Source organism: Sinohyriopsis cumingii, chromosome 17, assembly GCF_028554795.1.
Source record: "Sinohyriopsis cumingii isolate HCF-2022 chromosome 17, ASM2855479v2, whole genome shotgun sequence".
NCBI lineage: Eukaryota > Metazoa > Mollusca > Bivalvia > Unionida > Unionidae > Sinohyriopsis > Sinohyriopsis cumingii.
In genome coordinates, this window is record NC_142977.1 from 37,283,275 (window position 1) to 37,304,142 (window position 20,868).

Here is a 20,868-nt window from a genome sequence, read left to right on the forward strand (position 1 = left end):
GGATCACTGCCATCTCTGTCTGCGCCGTTTCGAGTCTCGGATTCAGCCAATGTGGGTATGTGAGAAAGTTTGCCAGTAGCTTCTCGTGGGTCGGTGGTTCTTTCCGGGGTTTTCCCGGGTTCTTCCTCCACCATTAATACTGACCGCCATGTATAGCCTATCGTGTGCTGAAAAATAGCGTTAAACCCAACAACAACAACAACAACCTTCAATCAATCAGCGCCGATTGTTCTCGAGCGTTTTTTTATTTCTTCATAAGCGATACCTAATTCAAAAGTCTCCTTTGGAATGTATGTAGCAAAGCTGTGGCACAAAAGAATGGTCATTATTCGAGTTTAAGATCCATCCTGGATGCACAATGAAATTAGAAAACTCATTAGACGAAGAACCAGCGAACGCATGCAAAACCCACAGCACTGGTTGTTACACCGTCAAACAAATAAATAAAATTATTAGTGAAATACGGTTGACAGACAAGACTAAATATTGTTAGGCAATTCTAACGGGTAGTGGAACTTTGTTAAAGAAATCCGGGGAAAGTCCAAGAAGAAATTTTCTGTTTCATTGAGTATAAATATATTTTATGATGCAGAGAAAGTTATATTGCTAACAGCCTAGAATACAAACTGATATATGACATTATGTCCTATTGCTGAAGTAGACGCACATCAACTGCTGTACCCCGCTTGCATAACCATTAGTGAATACAAAGCTAAATGCAATTATATTTGTTTAAATCAATCAAAAGTGTGAGGTCCATAAATATTGCATCCCAAATTGCTTGAACAAATTGCACGCTCAATTAAGTGTCCGCTGTGTCGGATCTTTAACATTTCCTTTACTGCACCAATATTTCTAGATTCTTGGAAATTAGTAAATGTGGTCCCAGTGTATCAAAAATGATGTAGAACAAACGCCCAATATTACTCCTTTGTACTTTGTCGAAGATGCTTTAAAAAATGTCCACAAATATTTGCATAATTATATTGTTCCACAGAACTTGTTTTCACCAAACCAATCAGGTTATCCAGTGACTCTACAACAGAATCTTTTATCAGATATTTGTAAAATGATTTATTCAGCTCTAGACCATAGAAAGGAAGTTAGAACTATTTTCCTCGACAAAAGAAAAGCGATCGATCATTCTGTCATTCCGGACTACTTATTAAGTTTAGGAAGATCGGCGTTCGAGGTTGTTTACTATGTGGTTGTCACTTGTCATGAAGACAACAAAGAGTTCTCTTGAATTTCCGACTCTCTAATTTTCAGTCAATAAATACATGAATCCCTCAAAAGTCGATTCCTGGACCATAGGTATTTTTATTATTAGGAATAAGACAACTGTCATTAAAATCTCCCAAAAGACCAAAACAGTCTGGTTTAGTGTTTTGGGCTCTCTCTCTCTCAAGGCTTAATTCAATACGATCCCAAAATAGATGGTTCACGATTTGGTATTCTGTATATAACCCTCCAATCAATCATTTCTTCCAGCATAATGTTATTTCTGCCCAAATACGTTCTATCCCCGGTAAATCAAGATCAGATAGTAGAAATAAAGGATTTTTGTACGTATTACAGCTATCCTACCTCCAAGAATTTTTCTTTCCTTAACGGAATGAATCAGAATAACTTTATACAGTGATTTCATTATTGGATGTGAATTCCTTAAGCCAAATTTCAGTGCAAGACAGTACATCAATCTTCACTGCATTTACATTAATAAAATTAATTTTAGATTTCAGACTGAATATTAAGATGCAACATACTGGATGTGGTACAAGTGTCAGGCCCAGGATTGTCATCCATAGCAAGAAGGAAACATAACCAGCACATAAGATATAATTATCGCAAACAGCGAAAAATATACCAATGGTTGAAGCAAGAAGCATATAAGACAGCTATATGATTATACCTCTGTTAAGACAAAAATACTAGCGATCTACCTGGAAAATTATTAATCAATAGCAACATGCAATATCGACTTATGAAATCTGATTAGAAATTCTAATAATTCATTAAATCGGTCTCCAATGTTACAATTATCAAATTGTGGAGATTGTTAAACATGTAAAAACCGCAAAGTTTGTTTCCAGCAATTTTGCTGTAGTAATGATTTTGTTGCTGTGAAGATTACGCCTTTTATTTAGAGGGCATGTCGTCATGTCTTATCGTTGTCAATTCACTATGTATAAACGAGAAGAATGGTTCTCAACGCTCACCTAGATTCACCCCTCCCCCAAGGAAAATAAACCAACATGCATATTTGCTACTGGAAAATTGCTTTTCGAGTGGCGAGTCGGAAAACACTTACGCATTTACTATGTCCTACTGGGACTCCCATGGGAGATGGGCCAGGGGGTTGGGGTGGTGGCATTCCTCTTGTCTGACCGGGACTGTTAGATTGGGCAAAAGCCATTCCAAGGAGAACCAACACCTGGAATGAAATATTAAATTAATCAGTAGCAACATAAAATATCGACATAAAATCTGAATAGAAATTTCATCAAATCTGTCTCCAATGGTCCAATTATCGAAATGTATTATGCACAATAGATGTCGTTGAACATATAATAACCGCAAAGTCGAATCTCAGTGGAAATCTTGTTTATTTGCTGAAAATTCCTTTTTTATGTAATCTATTTAAATAACGATGGATACACCATGTATTCGTTCAAGTAACTTGTATAAGCCGTCAATACTCTGTTTTCTATTACTGACGTCTTTGTTAGAAAAATAACCAGGATAAATGCAACGCAGTGCAAATCTAAAATGAAGACAGGTGTGTTTGAATAAATGTGCCTAGCTGAAGTTATTAATGGCAGATCTATACAGACTAGAAATACTTGTTACTCATTAACGTCAAGGTAACGACATTTTTGTTTTTCTTCTCAAGTAAATAACATCGAAACGGTTGTTATCACTCGCACACCCCAGCTATCGCTATAGATGCATAATTCATACGAAAGAGTCAAATCGATAATATTCTGCACAGTTTGAGAGCCTCGGATAGAAAAAGAAACGAACATTCAAGTGGTGGCTACTCGATCCCTAGAACGATGACAGAGTCCGTCACATATCATAATTCTCATTTCTGTCACACTTTTCTTTAAAATGTTTAATCCTGTAGACAAATCTTGTATAGTTTCTGTAATCAATTTTCCTGAATGTGTTCTCCTTGAGTCCTATAACCTCTAGCTCTTTATTGTGTTACAACCACTATATCATCTGCAGTAAAAGTTAAAAAATATAAAAAACGGATCGCCCAAGCTTATGAGATTTAAAGATAAAAACAATATATTCGATGTCATTGGTGTCCACTTTGTGATTAATCAAAATGAGGTCATGTTCAAAATTTAAATGTTTCTAGCTGGATCTTGCACATAGATGTGCGTTCAATTTCGAATTATTTTTTTAATAAATCCAAGCCGGTATACATCTTACCAGGTCACCACCCATATACAGTTAACGTACATATGACTTAATATAAGTGATACATATTTTGAAAGATTTTACTGTATAATCTTGTTATTTTATTGGAAATTAAATCAAACATAGCCGTGCAATAATGTTTCAAAGAAGAAAAATTATTTTTATATTTTATTGAATGGATAATGACATCATTTTTTTATTTCTCATACACTGTAACAAGATTTTGTACGTAGCTTCCCGGTGACGGGCCTGCGTGAATATTTTCGTAATTGATAACAATCATTTAGAAATCATCAGAAAATTAGGATTTGTGCCTCTTTTTTCGTAAACGTGACATGCGATCATTAGTGCAATGTGCAAGGACAGCAAACTGTATACAAGGTGTTGTTCATGATCTACTGTGTTGATTATATGGATGAAGTATTTAAAACACGGTGTAAACGGCAAAATTTAAATGCTATTGGTCTATGTACAGTGTAACTAAATCTTGTGTTTCGCATAGTAATGAGTAAAGAGTAGGAGTGATGCAAGGTGTAGTGTTATCACCGATACTATTTTCATTATTTATTGAAGACCTGGAAACATCATTACAATGTTCTGGAGACAGCGGAATTGGTATCGGTAGAGTCAGAAGAGTTGTCTTTATTTTTTGACATTTGCTGTTTAATTTTATTTCAAGAACCATATAGGTCTTACGAAAGTTTATTTACACGATTCCTGTAATAATATGGAATATAAATATTAATCTTGATAAAATTAAATTTATTGTCTTTAGAAAATTCGAAAAAGTGGTCCCTTAATGCGAAACGAAGTATGGAATACAACAGGGAGTGATGCTGAGGCGGTGGAAACATTTATGTACCATCGTTTTTGTTTTTCGAGATATGGAAAATTCTCTAAAGCTCAACAAACATTGGCTGATAAAGCATTTAAGACAATGAATATGTTTATTTGTAATTTGAAGAAAAAAAGTTGCATAAATTATAACGAATATCTGGATTTTTTTATATTTATGTTGTTATATTGTTTAATGACACGTCAGAGATACGAGGTTTTCACCAAGCTGACAAACTGAACGTGTTTTAAAAATATTTGCTAAATGTAAATATATCTGCTTCTGACGTCGGTGTATATGGAGTACTTGGAAGAATCCAATTTAAATATTTAAGGCTATTAATTTGCCTTAAATATTTGAATTGGATTCTTCCAACTTCACCATATAAATATTTATTTAAATATTGGTTTAGAATTAAAAAGCCTGCAGATAATATGTTGAGTATTGCATATAGGCATTTATATGTTGAAACTATCAAAGTGTAGTATCGTCTGTGTTACAGTAAAAAAAAAACTTTAAACAGGTTTGGTTTTAATGAAGTGTGGATGGACATTCATTCTTTAAATTGCTCCAAGTTTATTCCAATTTTTACACAAAAAATTACATAAGGTTTCTATCAGACTGAAATAATAAGTTATAAAAATCTAACAAAATAAATCCGACTTCAAGCGACTTCCCATAATCTGATAATTAGAGATAGGAAGGATTAGAATCGATAATAGTGAAAGACACTGCTTGAACTGTGCCAACAATGTTGAAGATGAATACTATTTTATTTTAGTAAGCACTATGTATACTAGCTTCTGTAAACCTAATTCAAAATTACTTCTGGAATAAACCATCCATGCATAAGTGCGCTGTATTATTAATTAATAATTTCTAGAAATAAGAAAATAATATGTGCACTGGCAAAATTTTTTTATAAAGCGTTTAACACTAAAGACCGAATAATGTTTTAAGAATAAATAACCACAAAGATTGTGTACATTTATTCACCCTTTACGTTTCAACAGACAATTACCGTGCTGAGCTTATGTTTAAAGTTGCACATATAGCAATTTGATAACCAAGCAATATTTATAATATTTGTAATATTATTCTAAAAGTATGTATGAGCTTACGATAATAAAATATTAAATTGAAAATAAATTTTAATCAATTACAAACGTAAATTCCAATGCTCATTTATTTATGGCAGGCAACCTACAACCCGCGACCTGGTGTCCCTTACAACATAGGGCGTGGCTTTACACATCGCGTATCTGGTCCGGCCTAGTGGAAGTTGCGATGACCTGATCTAGGGTAATATTTTATACCTGAATGAAATGAATATGCAAATGTACATGAAATAACTGTCAGGCCGTGACCATCTCCATCGGTTGCAGCTGCTCACAATTTCAGTTTTGTTTTATATCTACGTTAGTGTTTACTATGAATACTTAGAATTACATCAGTATGTAGCTTATATCGTTGTGTTTCTCGATAAATATCGTAAGAGTCTAACATAGTTAATTACTTAATCGTGTTGAGTGACAAAGCATGTTGATACATCTGTACGCCTTGTGATTTGTGTATATGTGACATTTGCTTCATTATACATGGCTAAGAATGCTGTGATAGCCCCCGGTGAATTTTGTCATGTCATTTCTGTGACTCCTTTTATCTTTTCCAGTATTGTTGATTTGACAACTGGAAGAGTGGGTCTGCGTCACACATTCATAAGCCTGTCAGCATATGTCACTTATCAGATACAACTTATCATGTACGGGGATAGGGACTTAGCAATCAAACAAAGTATTTTTTGTGTTCAGCAATTTACAGACAATACAAAATCTATCAGTGAACAAGTGTTTGCAGAATACTCACCCTCCCATATTCCCCGCTCTAAAAGTAAGAATTTAACGAAATCCATTCTTAAATATAACATAAAATCATGTAATGATAACAAGCACTAAAGAAGTTTTATGAATCTCTCTCAAAAAATGGTTTGGTTTATTACCTAAATCAGGACAAAGATTGGTGTAACAAAGTCCATTTTTACAGATACTTTGTCTAGTCATGATACAAGAGTATAACAAATTTCAAGAAGCTGTCTCAAATGGTTAAGGGAATATAAAGCGCATATTCTAGGGGGAGATAATAACATGACCAAGCCGATCTCATAAACTCTTGTTAGCATGTTACATGTACATAACAGTGTCACACATTACTGTGTATACTGTGTACGGCACATTCAACGACCGCCCCATTTTTAGTAGTCCTGTGCGTCAGCAAAAGTAGGGTATGGTTAAATCTGCTGATTATTAGATAGCGAGTCTCATTTACCTGGATCTTTCATCAAGTTATTAGATAACGAGTCTCATTTACCTGGATCTTTCATCAAGTTATTCGGTCTTCAGAACTAAACATTTTTACGCCATCCACAAAGATTCGTCAAGAAAATTGTTCTCGAACAAAAGTTATTCTGCAAACTCATTTATAAAGCCAAAATAACTTTGACCTTTCATCTTAAGATCAATATGCCTCTTCCATAACGTACGTGCAAGCTATCAACAAAGTGTAGGCCAGGTTCGAAGTCTCCAACTAATGTTTTTATGCACAACACCATTTTTCTCTATTCAAGTCACAATGACTAATTTTATTTTTATAAACATTTTTATAAATCTATAGGTTGTTTTCGTACCCAACATCCAAAAATTTTGATGAGAGTGCAAAGTGCAAATACGTTAAATTTGATGAAAGTTGAGAACTAAATGTTTTCTTTCATTTACAGTGACATCAAGTTTTAATCTCTAGACGAGATCACAACAACAAAAACTTCTTCCTTACCCCAAGAATTAGCTATTCACAAAGTGTGATCTAGATCTGCCATTGTACGGAAACAGTTTTACTCCTTTAAGTCAGTGACCTTGACCTTTGGTCCAAAAATCGATGGACTTCATCATTACCCAGAGGAGATGGTTGAAAATTTAAGATATTGTGCAGAAACAAAATTGTTTACAGACAAACGTACAGAGAAACTCACCGTAGGACTTAGTGTCATGACATAGCGTGACGAGCGTATAAAAATGAGGATGACTCTTAAAATGCTGGTCAGAAGACAGACTTTCTTTTGTACAGGACACATTATCTAGTCGCTTTGAAACAGAATACTAAGCTTTATGAAGTTTTCTCAGTTAGTTCAAGGAATGTTTACAAAAGCGTGAGAGATGTACAAGTAGCGTTCATGCCGCACCAACACAATATTGTTTTCGCATAACGAGAAAGAGATTGTCAGATCACCATATGCAATAAATATCATGATCAGTCGTCTGGAAATCGGGCAAGAAATACTATATTGCCAGCCTTGGAAGGGTCGAATCATTTGTGAGAACAAATCATTTGTGAGAACAAACCTTATGCTAGACAAATAACAGAGTTAGATTAGTATGTGCTGCCTACAGCCCAAGATCTGGTTTTAACTGGTTATAATAACATGGGCCATGGGCAAGTCATCCAGACATGCACGGGAAGGGAGACGCCTCCGCCCTCCACGAGTCTTCCAGCCATGCATAAATAGTGTGATGTTAACATGGCATCACTGAGCGGAAGAACTTCCGAGACGAAGTCAACGGCCAAGAGGAAAGGCTGCCAAAACAGCTAAACGGCTACGTGTTCGTGACCCAGGAGAGCCACCAAGTTGGAGAAAATCGGCTGTGGTCAGGCCTGGAGAGGGTTGGGCTCCGACAGACCACACGACCATTTGATATCCAATATTGGCTCGGTCGTCGCCCGTCGTGCACCTGGGTGGAGATGGAAAGTATATGACTGGTGCTCTTAGCAGCAAGTTTCGTGTCAGGAACAACATCACCATTTGGTACCTGGAATGTGAGAACACTGAGTGTAACAGGAAAGCTTGAGGAGCATACATATGAATTGAACAGATACCGCTGAAACATCCTAGGACTCTGTACGATACGATGAAACAACATTGGAGAAACAACTACGTTGGAAGGCCATAAACTGTACTTCACTGGCAGAGAAGACGAACATGAGTAGGGAGCTGGGCTCCTTGTACACAAGGACAGTTTGAGTACTGTCATGGGATGTCGGCCAGTCATCAGTCGGCTCATCACCATCCCCCTCACGGCAACTCCATTAAACATCACCATAAATCAGGCTTACGCGCAAACATCAGACTATGATGACGCGGATGTGGAAGACTTCTACGACCAGCTACAAGAAGTTGTGGATAAAACACCGAAGAAAGACATTTAGGTTGTGCAAGGCGATTGGAATGCCAAGATAGGTTAGAACGCTTGCATAAACTGGAAAGGAAAATGTGAGCGTTGCTGCAATGCATAGACGAACGAGAGAGGACTGAGACTCCTGGAATTCGCTAGTTACAACGACCTTATGCTGGCAAACACCTTCGGCCAACACAAAGTATCCAGAAGATGGACTTGACACATCCCAAGCAGAGACCATCACAGTCAGATCGACTACATCATAGTGAAAAGGCGCCTACAGTCAAGTATAAATATCGCCAAGACTCGAAGCTTTCCCGCAACGGACATGAAGTGACCGTCATCTGGTGATGATGACCATTCAGGCTACATCTAAAGAAGATAAAGAAAGAGAGCCACTCAAGAAAAGAATTTGCTCTCGAGAAATTGAAGGATCCCGAAGTAGTAAAAGCCTTCCGGGTGGGCAATGTTTGGTGAGAAATTTGCACCGCACAACATCCTCGATGCTGACAATACCGACATGGACACGTTGATCACCACCTTCAATACAGCAACAACCAAAACAGCCAGCGAGATCCTTGGTAGACATCGCCCTGGGTCACAGCTTTGGTCCTGAACATGTGTGACAAGAGGAGGAAACTGACAAAGAAAAAGAACGATACAGAAATGGAAAAGCAGTACAAGCCAGTCAATTAGGAAGTTAAGAAAAGCATAAAAAAGCAAGATGGATAGAAGAACAGTCCAAAGACATTGAGGGAAACTTGAAAAGGAACAACATCAGGAAGGCATACCAACTGGTCCAAGTTGTAACAAGCACAAAACAACGACGGGTTACCGCAAGGCACAGGACAAAGCCATAAACTGCCTCACACAAGAAAAAGATATTCTGGAAAGATGGACAGAGTGCCGTGCAGAACTTTACAACAACTGAGCCACAGTAGATCCAGAGATATTGAACGTCACTTCAGCAGCTAACAACGACAAGCACCCTATCATATGTGAAGAAGTAGAAGCCGCAGTGAGATCGCTGAAAATGAGGAAGTCGGCAGGAGTGGACAACATGCCAGCAGAACTGACCCAAGCTGGGGCAGAAGCAATGACTAGCGCCCTCACCAGATCTGGCAAACAGGAATATGACCGTCACCGTGGACCCAATCACTGGTCATCACCCTCCCCAAGAACGGCAACTTGCAACAGTGTCAAAACTACTGTACAATCAGTCTTATAAGCCATACAGGCAGAAAAGATCATTGCCAAGAAGCAGGCAGGGTTCAGAGTAGGGCGCAGCACAACAGAGCAGATCTTCAACCTCAGGATAGTATGTGAGATGTACCTCAAACACCAGCAAGATCTGTACCACGTGATTTCAAGAAGGCATTTGACAGGGTAGGGCATGCAGTTTTGTGGACCACCATGTGACAGTAAATCAAATCCAACCTAATCACAGTAATAAAGCATCTCTATGACAAGGCCTCCAGTGCAGTATAATTCAACGGCATCATAGGGGACTGGTTCAGAACACAATTCGCAGTCAGACAAGGCTGTCTGCTCTTTCCCACAGTATTCAACACCTTTCTGGAGAGAATCATGGGAGACGAGCTTGAAAAGCATGAAGGGATGGTCAACATCACAGGCAGAACAATAACCAACTTACGTTTTGCCGACGACATTGATGGACTAGCAGGAAATGAGCAAGAATTAGCTAGCTTAGTGGAGAACCTGGACAAAACCTCTACAGCCTACGGCATGGAAATCAGTACAGAAAAGACCAAAATGATAACCAGCAATATCAAGGGCATCAGCACTGACATCAGGGTCCAAGATATAAAACTAGAAACAGTTCACAGCTTCAAGTATTTGGGGGCAACTGTAACAGATGAAGGATCGAAACCTGAAGTACTATGCAGGATTGCACAGACAATAGCAGCGCTGACAAAACTGAACCCCATCTGGAACGACAAGAACATCTCACTCAGTTCAAAGATCAGACTGATGCATTCAGTGGTGATCTCCATATTTCTCTACGCCTACGAATCATGGACCATAACAACTGACTTAGAGAAAAGGATACAGGCCACAGAGATGAGATGTTTCCGAAAGATCCTCGGCGTCACATACAAAGACCATGTCACCAATGAAGAAATACGGCAAAGGATAAGACAAGCGATTGGGCCTCACGATGACCTCCTGATCACAGTGACGAAACGTAAACTGCAGTGGTATGGGTATGTCCCACGATCATCAGGACTTGCCAAAACAATCTTGCAAGGCACTGTACAAGGAAGAAGAAAGATAGGCAGGCAAAGAAAGAGGTGGAAAGATAAAGTTCGAGACTGGACAGGCTTGACGTTGGGCGGAGAAAGACGGAAAACCGAGAGGAATGGAGGAAGCTGGTTGTTTGGTCTAGTGCGGTGCCCCAACGGTCTACCAGACTACGGGCCTGATGATGATGCTGATGATGAATTACTTCATACAGATATATTTAAAAATGGCCATCCGACCAGCACTATGGGGATGTTACAGGCCCGCTCATAATTTGTTAAATGTTCTGAAAAGATTTACGCGAGTTTTTATGGAATTGCTACAGAATATGAGCTTCTTGGATTACTTAACATCACAAAAGGTGGAGATGCTCTTTTGAGCAGATTTTCACGGTCTAAATTAAACATTATATGGATTTCCTCCCGGTGATGACGATCAGGCAGAGGATCAATGCTTATATCTATCCGTCTGCAATCATTCAAACTGACTCCACTAATTACCTCAGTTTCAGCTGTCATTCTATTATAAGAGTATATTTACAGGGTATAATTTTTCGTAACATTAGGGAATTCGGCAAGAGGCATAACATAATTTAATATCTCCAAATGTACACACCCTAAATGCATAGTGCCGAAGACGAGCACGCAGAAACAACTCATTAATATAAGTTGGTACACATCTCAGCAAAGAAGACCTTACTAAGGAAGAGACACATAATGGTTTGTGTTGTCCCGCCGTCTTCGTTATGTTGTCCTTCAGTCACACTTTTATTGTAAGCAAAATAGATTACAAACATGATAGGGCTGTTCATCATAATTTGTTGATCACAAGAATGGTTGAACACAATAACGGTTGATCATGGGATGTATGATGATTATAGTAGGTACGGTAGATAAAACATCTGTTGATAACATAGTATGATTGCTGATTGATAAGTAACAACAAACCATTTTTTATACTTGTATTAAACAGACATTTTATTTAGCTAGCACTATTAATTATACTTTATACGATAGATATGTTAGTACATCGACCTCAACATAAACTGATATAAATGTGAATACTAATTTTCGTCAATGTTATCTTCTTTTGAAGCTCAATCAGGACGGTGTCCGGACGAGTTGATGCAACCGTGCTCTAGTTTCTCTCAGACTACATAAAACTTCATCTCCTTCATCTCATCTCTCGTTTAGCAAAGTAGTGTTGCCAGACGTTCTTCTTGTGAATGCTCTATCAGATACGCTCTCCACTGATTCGAAGTCCATCCGATTGGATAGTAGTAGTTCCGTACTTACATACTCGATATTTACAACACCATATAGCATGTCCTTTGATATTGGGACGGTGCATACACAATTCGGTCCTTTCGGTATGAACGCATTTTTCCTCGCTTCAAAACTCAGTATGTTCCTTTTTCTCCTATTTCTATCGTAAATGTAGGTCATGGGCTTAACAAAACTATTTATACAGAGTCTTGCTGGACAGGTTGAGTTATACAACCGGCTTCAATACTAAAAGAATTATATAGAAAATATATAAACGTGAAAAATGCCAATCTACCGTACATCTATGCCTGCCCGTGTGCATTTGTGTGAGAATCTAATTACGTGCCGATCGTCGGACTTTCGAATATTTTTGTTGTATTGTTACACTTTATTAATTGCAGACCTGCTTTGCATCTTCACGTCAATAACGTATTTTGTATCAAATCAAAATAAAGGCGAAATAAAAACCAAAAGTTCACAAGATACACACATGTAATCAACCGTTCAACGTCCGAATAACATTTTGTTTTTAAAACCCACAGAAAATCAGACTATTGAATAATTAGCTAATTAAGTGGATAGAACGACCTGATGTACGTTCCTGAGAATTGTGACCTTATTTTTTATATATTTTTTTAGTCTTTTGTACATGTTGTTTGACTTTATCCGCTTAGTAGACTCAATTGTTATATGAGATGTGATGTGATTTGGATTTTTAACGTAGCATTAACAATTTTTCAGTCATGCATATCGTTACGATGTCTGCAGTGTTGCAGTTTATAGTGATGTCTAGCACTGGGGCATCATGCCGAAGACATGTAGCATGATTTCCCATCCAGTCACATTATCCTGACACCAGGCCGACCCGTCCTAACACTAACCTCTTAATGTTAAACGTCCAGCGAGGCAGCTGTTAGTACTATTTTTGTAAGTCTTTGGTATGACTCGACTGATGGACAGGAATCGTCTTAAATTGCTTTCACGCTCAATATCCAGCCGTTTATGTTTACACAAAAGCTTTTAAGGTCAGGATTAATTGCGTGTCGGGCATTCTTGTCATTTTATACCGACTTACCTATTTTTGAATATCTTACTTAACACTCCAAAGAACAAGAAGCCCAGATGTAAACTGTAATAAAAATGTCATAGTGACAGCGGGACAGTTTTATTGAAATATGAATGCTATAAAGACCGTATTGACTCTGGTCTTATATTTGTGCAGTGATATAAATTCATACACACGCGCGCGCGCACGCACACAAACACATACATACATACATACATACATACATACATGCATATATGCATGCATGCATGCATGCAGACAGACATATATCTTTACTTTCGTCATTGACACGAACAAAGACCAAATTAGACGACTTGGCCATCTTTTTTACGCATTATAACAAAATCTCAATTCAGCAAATATTCAATCTCTTCTTCTTGATATTATTCGGATGACTTGAAAGAATTCTAAATTTCTGTGCCAGAGAAAAACAATTAGGGAAAACATAATCATTCCCCAACAAAGTGTTTATCTCAGGACTTAATGAATAATAAAGTGGTATTTATAATGACTTTGATTAGCAAAGAAACAGGAGGTTGATCATAAAGTTTACAGCTAATAATGTTTTTCAATGATTTACTTATTTTTCATGGAATTTTTCAGTAACGCTACAGATAACTGAGTAAACTGCTTCTTCAAGTTAAGAGATGTAAGAAGGATCCACTCACTTCAAGGATCCACTCACTTCATGTAAAGAGATGTAAGAAGGATCCACTCACTTCGTGTAAAGAGATGTAAGAAGGATCCACTCACTTCGTGTAAAGAGATGTAAGAAGGATCCACTCACTTCGTGTAAAGAGATGTAAGAAGGATCCACTCACTTCGTGTAAAGAGATGTAAGAAGGATCCACTCACTTCGTGTAAAGAGATGTAAGAAGGATCCACTCACTTCGTGTAAAGAGATATAAGAAGGATCCACTCACTTCGTGTAAAGAGATGTAAGAAGGATCCACTCACTTCGTTTAAAGAGATGTAAGGAGGATCCACTCACTTCGTGTAAAGAGATGTAAGAAGGATCCACTCACTTCGTTTAAAGAGATGTAAGAAGGATCCACTCACTTCAAGGATCCACTTACTTCAAAAAAAATTACATTTGGCTGAAAGCGTTCAGATTTTTATTATAAAATTTGCCAATTATAAACCATGGTAGGTGAAAATAAATAATTTTCCAATATTCACATTAACTTATGCATAAGTTTATTGAAGTGTCACAGTGATTGATTGATTTGAAAAAGTCGTAGAAAATGTATCCGGAATGGGTCCGTGGCCAGTACACTCACCACTTTATTGCTTGTGTCGTTCGTGTTCAAAACTATTCCAAAATTAGTTCTCATCTCTGATAACAGGCACATATGAATCATAGACGCACGCGCATCACGTTTTCTACGACTAACTTGTTTTTGTTTTATCTTGATCAATCGCGGATTCATTGACAAGGGTAATGAATTACAAGGGTAATCAATTACAAGGGTAATCAATTACAAATGTAAATGAATCTTCGATTAATCAAGGATCTTTGAGACAGCGAATATAATATTAGACAAACAAAGCAATGACTGAAACCTAGATCTATTGGTAATGTAACGTTTGAACTAATCTTCAAATTTTGCAATCCTTTATTTTGCAGATCAATTTCTCTAAGGTTTTGATATTGAGACCATGGTGAATATAACGTTATGGGTCACGCGACATAACATCGCACGATCAACCAGATAGGCTATACATGGCGGCCAGTACTAATGGTGGAGGAAGAACCCGGGAAAACCCCGGAAAGAACCACCGACCCACGAGAAAGCCAGTTTTGTAGTCTATGAATCATTCTTCTACCTTAAATAACTCTTCAGATCATTCCTCATATTTTCACGTCTTGAGCATAAAACTTTAATTACAGCAAACATCGCTTTTCTTTCCTTTCATTGATACTGCACTATATACATGCAAATAACCTCCTAAGGCTTTCAGATTTATTCAACATCCTAGCAAGCTTCCGTCTAGGTATCACTTGCGGCTAGCTTTATAAACACACATCGTGCATTATGTTTGCATTTAAAGCATCTATTTTTAAATTTTATTTTAGTTTTTCAATAGGTGACTTCCAATGTGTTTACACAGAGCAGTGAAATTACCAGTTACAGGATGTCATTACCCATATAGAAAATTCTGCATAATGCTCTGCCGATGTATGTAGGTCAAGTTATAAGCCAGGTCCAATAATATTCGACGAGTAAAGTCACGTGCTACATGCGTCATTCTAACACTTCGATATCCCGGGTGCTTGACAACTACTATCATATAATATTTGACCTGAAAAACTTCTGAGGTTAGGTGAACATGCGAACCCGACGAAACTAAACATTATCATGGTGGGTAGAGCAGAAGCTATATAAATTTTTACACGTTGCTAACTTGCTACATAAGGGCGACCGTGATTTTGGATGATGGTATTCTCCCTCCGATTAATGCAATGTTTTGAATAGCATATTAACTATCGTTTGATCTGTCAGTTTGGCTTTATGATAGTTCTAAAATGTAAAATGTACCCACTTACATTCTTAAAAACTATTTTCAGAAATGGTTGTTAAATTCACATAATTTTAGAAACAATTTTCATCGAAGTTTCATCCAGCATTTGATTCGCACCCCACCGAAATCACCATCCCATAGAAATTTTCTTGTCTAAGATCAGTTGGGAATGGGTGATGAGAACACGATGCAGGATTTTGTCGCAGTTTTTTAAGGACTTGGGGGGACTTATGTGTTTAAACATGGAAAATAAAAAAGAAGCATGTCTTTTGCCGCAAGCGATGTACCATAAAATGTTTTAATTTTATAAAACACAAGATTGCCAGCTCTCATCGTACAGATTAACGTCTGCACATGTTCGTGTCACTCTATTTCATGATAACAGCCGATATTTCAAAGAGCGTGTTTTAACAAGGTCTAGATCTTATATTTACACTCTGAGAGACAAAATGTGATAGAAAATAAATAAATAAATAAACTCACAGTTGTCTATATTTGAAAGCAATTTCCTAGATGCTGACGAATCTGTTGCTTTTATACCATCGTCGTAGAAGTATATTGCCAATTTCACTATTATTATGGGTGGTCTAAAGCGCTCGCCTTTGCCAATCAATGCCATATTATCTCTGCGTGGTTTTGAATCTCGGCCTCGCCCATTGTGGATATGTGAGAAATCTGCCAGTAGCTTCCCGTGAGTCACAGGTTCTTACTAGAGATTTTCCGGGTTTTTCTTTTACCGCATAGAAATGGTGTTCTGCTCCTAAACAACTATTAGTATGTTCGGTCTCAAGTCTTCTATTTCTGAGTTTTACAGTTGACTGGTCCAATGTATTTTCCTAATTCTCTGTCTTGTTTCTGTATCGATCTTTCTCATAATTATTGACTCATTTATTTTCATAGCATAAGTAGCTCATAACATTTTGGATCGATAACGTGTCACTCTATTTCATGATAACAGATATTAGGCATGTATGTCCAATGAACATACTTGAAAATTCTCTAATGTTAAAGCCGATATTTCAAAGAGCGTGTTTTAACAAGGTCTAGATCTTATATTTACACTCTGAGAGACAAAATGTGATAGAAAATAAATAAATAAATAAACTCACAGTTGTCTATATTTGAAAGCAATTTCCTAGATGCTGACGAATCTGTTGCTTTTATACCATTGCTATTTACCTTTTATACTAGAATCATGTATTAATTAAGTTTTTTTAAAAAAAAACAATTCATTCTATGGGAGAAAGGATATTTTCTTGATGTAATCTGCGTGTTAAAATTCACATTCCGTGTCATAAGTTGCGTCATAGGAAACGGATAGCCTTAGGGACACCGGAATCCAGTTACCACACCTGCATATAGGCAGTAAATCTTATTGACGTTGAAATTTTTTTTAATTTTATTCATTCAAAAAGCATTGAATGATGAAAAGGAAATCATCACCCTTAAGTACACTTGGATCAATCAGAAAATATCTAAAAATTACATTTATAACCAAAATTTACTTTTGAGGTAAGGAAAAGAAAGATGGTAAGGAAAAGAAAGATAACAATAGATGCAAAAAATAGAGGCTGTTCATTATTCCATTTATATGCCTGATTAAGTTTAGAGCGTAACATTTATTTATTAAGATAATTACATAACTTTGGATTGTGAAATTGCAAATCTGTTTAATTTTTTGCAAAGGATGATCACACATAACATAGCTGAGAAATATTCGATGGATGTATCCCTTATTGACAGTATATTCCTCACTATACCTCATTTTGTTATAAATATTCGCCTGACAAACTTTATAAAACCTCTTACAGCATCTAAAGTAAACAGCATCTAATGAGAAATCTCTGTTGAACGCTTCCAGTTGCAATACCGATTCCCTGCGATTTTGCAGAATGTCATTTACAGATACTAAGATAAGAATGTGGTGCCAGCATTTAATTTTTTTTCCCATGAAAAGTTAGAACTTATTTCATCTTTATTGGCACTTTAATGTGAACCTAGGATTTCAAATGTGTGAACCCATACAATCTATCTTTATTATTTATCTATACGGCAATTATCTTACATTGCTTAAGTTGCTTTACACGGTTTGCAAACGTATTGTTCCAATGAGGTGGAACAGTCAAGATTTCAATACGTCAGCATTAAAAAAAAATAATCCATCTGAAACATTTAACTTGTAACATTACTATTAACACAAACATTGTTATTGAAAGTGTGTGTGTGTGTGTGTGTGTGTGTGTGTGTGTGTGTGTGTGGAAGGGAGCCTGATTAATAATAAACAGCAATCCCAATTGCTCTTAAATCAGTGTATTTATTTAAATTACAGCGGAACAACAAGAAAAACTCAGTCGTAGAAGTATATTGCCAATTTCACTATTATTATGGGTGGTCTAAAGCGCTCGCCTTTGCCAATCAATGCCATATTATCTCTGCGTGGTTTTGAATCTCGGCCTCGCCCATTGTGGATATGTGAGAAATCTGCCAGTAGCTTCCCGTGAGTCACAGGTTCTTACTAGAGATTTTCCGGGTTTTTCTTTTACCGCATAGAAATGGTGTTCTGCTCCTAAACAACTATTAGTATGTTCGGTCTCAAGTCTTCTATTTCTGAGTTTTACAGTTGACTGGTCCAATGTATTTTCCTAATTCTCTGTCTTGTTTCTGTATCGATCTTTCTCATAATTATTGACTCATTTATTTTCATAGCATAAGTAGCTCATAACATTTTGGATCGATAACGGAATGGTAAAATTCAAAATTTCATTCTTGTTGTGCCAACATTTCTTGCACTTAAGGCTAGAACAAGCTTAGCATGAGCCCAGTGCTGCATCTAAAAATGTAATCATTTATTCGACTACCTTTTATAAACTGCCTACCACAAGGTCCTTCCGTCTTCTACAGTAATTAAACCACCCTACCAAACGTTCCTTCTTTGCACGCTGACATCAAGTATTGACTTACTATTCACGATTCAAGGTGTTCAAGAAAAGTGGCTGAATGATGACAGTATGCCTCAGGATTTAACATTACCTGCTACTGAAAGTCGCACGATTTAAAACTTCCAAGCATTAACTGTGCCTTTTTGTAAAATAACTAACTTTTTTATAAACCATAATAACACACTTCATGATAACTACATTGAGGCAACAATCTATACATCATTTCAGATTAAGCGTGTTAACAGTTTTGACGTTAAACAGCATGAGATTTCGAGACTGAATAAAACGCTAACCAATATCGTAATTGTAGGAAACTATATGAAAGCTCAACAAGACTCGGCTCTTTCTAAAACATTTAGGTATATTGGAAGAAGAATGCATAATGATTTTCTCAAACTTTGCAATAAATCCGATCTTTTCGTAGGCTTTTACATGTAAAATATGTTACCAGATCTGTCTTCGATGTTTTAACTTATATACATTGAAAATAATATCTAACATATGTCAGGTGTCATGCCACCGAGTATTCGCAGAAGCATCTCATGTTCACGGCATTCTTTTATGTGTATTGTGTGACTAAGACTCTAAGCGTCAATGTTCTGTACATGTGCAGTCTAGACTAGGTAAGTTGCTTTAGTAAGCTATTGGGAAAGACCTTAAATCCCATTTCCACATCATGATATAACCAGGAACATGCTCAAAGTGACATTAAAACCAATCACTGACTGACCAATAATGGCGTGGCACTTAAATCGTAATATTTTACCTGTAAACGTATGACATTTTTACACAAACTATATAATGTCTATGTAACTGGATGAAAAATATGTCACTTTTAGTTAATTTTACAATGATGTGTAAAGTTAACTATATTTATATGGTAAAATAAATTAGGCTTTCATTGAATCCTGTCTATTTATTTGTTATGTTGTAATGTTGATACAATAAGGTTCAATCTCTTATTGTAAAACTGAATATTAGATAATAATCCAGCTGTTTACGTGGAAACTAATGTATACTTACAGCGAGCCATTTGCTATCCATGACTGTAGAAATGGTGTTATTGTCCTAAAACATGGAAACAGTATGAGTCGTCGAAGTATGAAGATGCATATTTATCCAGTATTGTTCGAGGCTCCGCCCTAATGGCAGCGACACGGTGACAATCGCTCTTTGTTTTCTTGGTTATTTATTGAAGTAAATATGCAAATGACAGGCTTACGTGAAGCCTACGAATTCACCTTGTTTACACACCTTTCTGGCATTTACATGTTATTTCCTTCAGCGATAAGCAAAGCTAAAACCTCGAACCATTATATATCAGTTGACAAGACAAGAGGTTACTACGCTCAGGTAGAGGGGTTTAACGCCATTTTTCAGCACACGATAGGCTATGCATGGCGGCCAGTATTAATGGTGGAGGAAGAACCCGGGAAAACCCTGGAAAGAACCACCGACCCACGAGAAGCTACTGGCAAGCTTTCTCACATACCCACATTGGCTGAATCCGAGACTCGAACCGGCGCAGACAGAGGTGAGATGGCAGTGATCCGTAACGGAGAGCGCTTTAGACCACTCGGCCACTCGGGGCCCCTTACACGATATGAGGTATTCACAAAAAAGAGCATGATTATAGCGTATGCTTAGGATGGATCAACAAATCTGGAAACAACACGTCTAAGAACCTGCAATTTTTAAAGAACTTTGTATTACTTGTATTCATAAATTGATAATATTTATAACGTTTAGTCCTGAAAATGTTAGCATGAGGTAAAATGTCATTTATCATGAAAATAAAGACATGACAGGAGATAATGATTTTCATTACGAATTTCTTGCTAATTATATAATGTATCTTTCGTTACAGATCTTGTTCAAACCCAACTAGGTTTTAATAACCTGTACTTTAGACTTATATATGACGTATTTATCTAGTTCGTAATTCTACAGATTGTCTTAACAATTTAAATGATACAAAACTTTGACTCGTAGCTAAACATGATATCCTCTAATATAGATTTTATTTCTAGTACCCATTTAGTCTAATAGGAATTATCACACACATATTTGTAGAAGAGAAAATACATATGATAAGACATTTTCTTAATTAATGATTCAAGTAAACTCTTAAATTATACATACCACACTGACTCAAGTAAACTACTGAAATAGACATACCACACTGACTGAATATAAACTATTGAAATAGACGTACCACATTGACTCAAGTAAAACCTCGAGCATGACATAACACATTGACGACTTGTTTCTCATGACATGATTTGGAAATGACTTGTTTATTATAACATGTAACTTGGAAAAG

General features: G+C 36.8%; 1 protein-coding gene across 1 annotated transcript in view; it reads right to left on the minus strand.

Moving 5' to 3' along the window:
* LOC149778442 (uncharacterized) overlaps positions 1-19,768 on the minus strand; it is a 34,420-nt gene extending 14,652 nt beyond the window's left edge. The window contains exons 1-2 of the mRNA XM_089939275.1: positions 19,569-19,768; positions 2,312-2,434 (exon numbers count right to left, since the gene is read on the minus strand). Coding sequence (XP_089795401.1) covers positions 2,312-2,434; positions 19,569-19,589 — 144 coding nt within the window. The 5' untranslated portion in view covers positions 19,590-19,768. The remainder of the gene's footprint in view (positions 1-2,311; positions 2,435-19,568) is intronic.
* Positions 19,769-20,868: the final 1,100 nt, after the last annotated feature.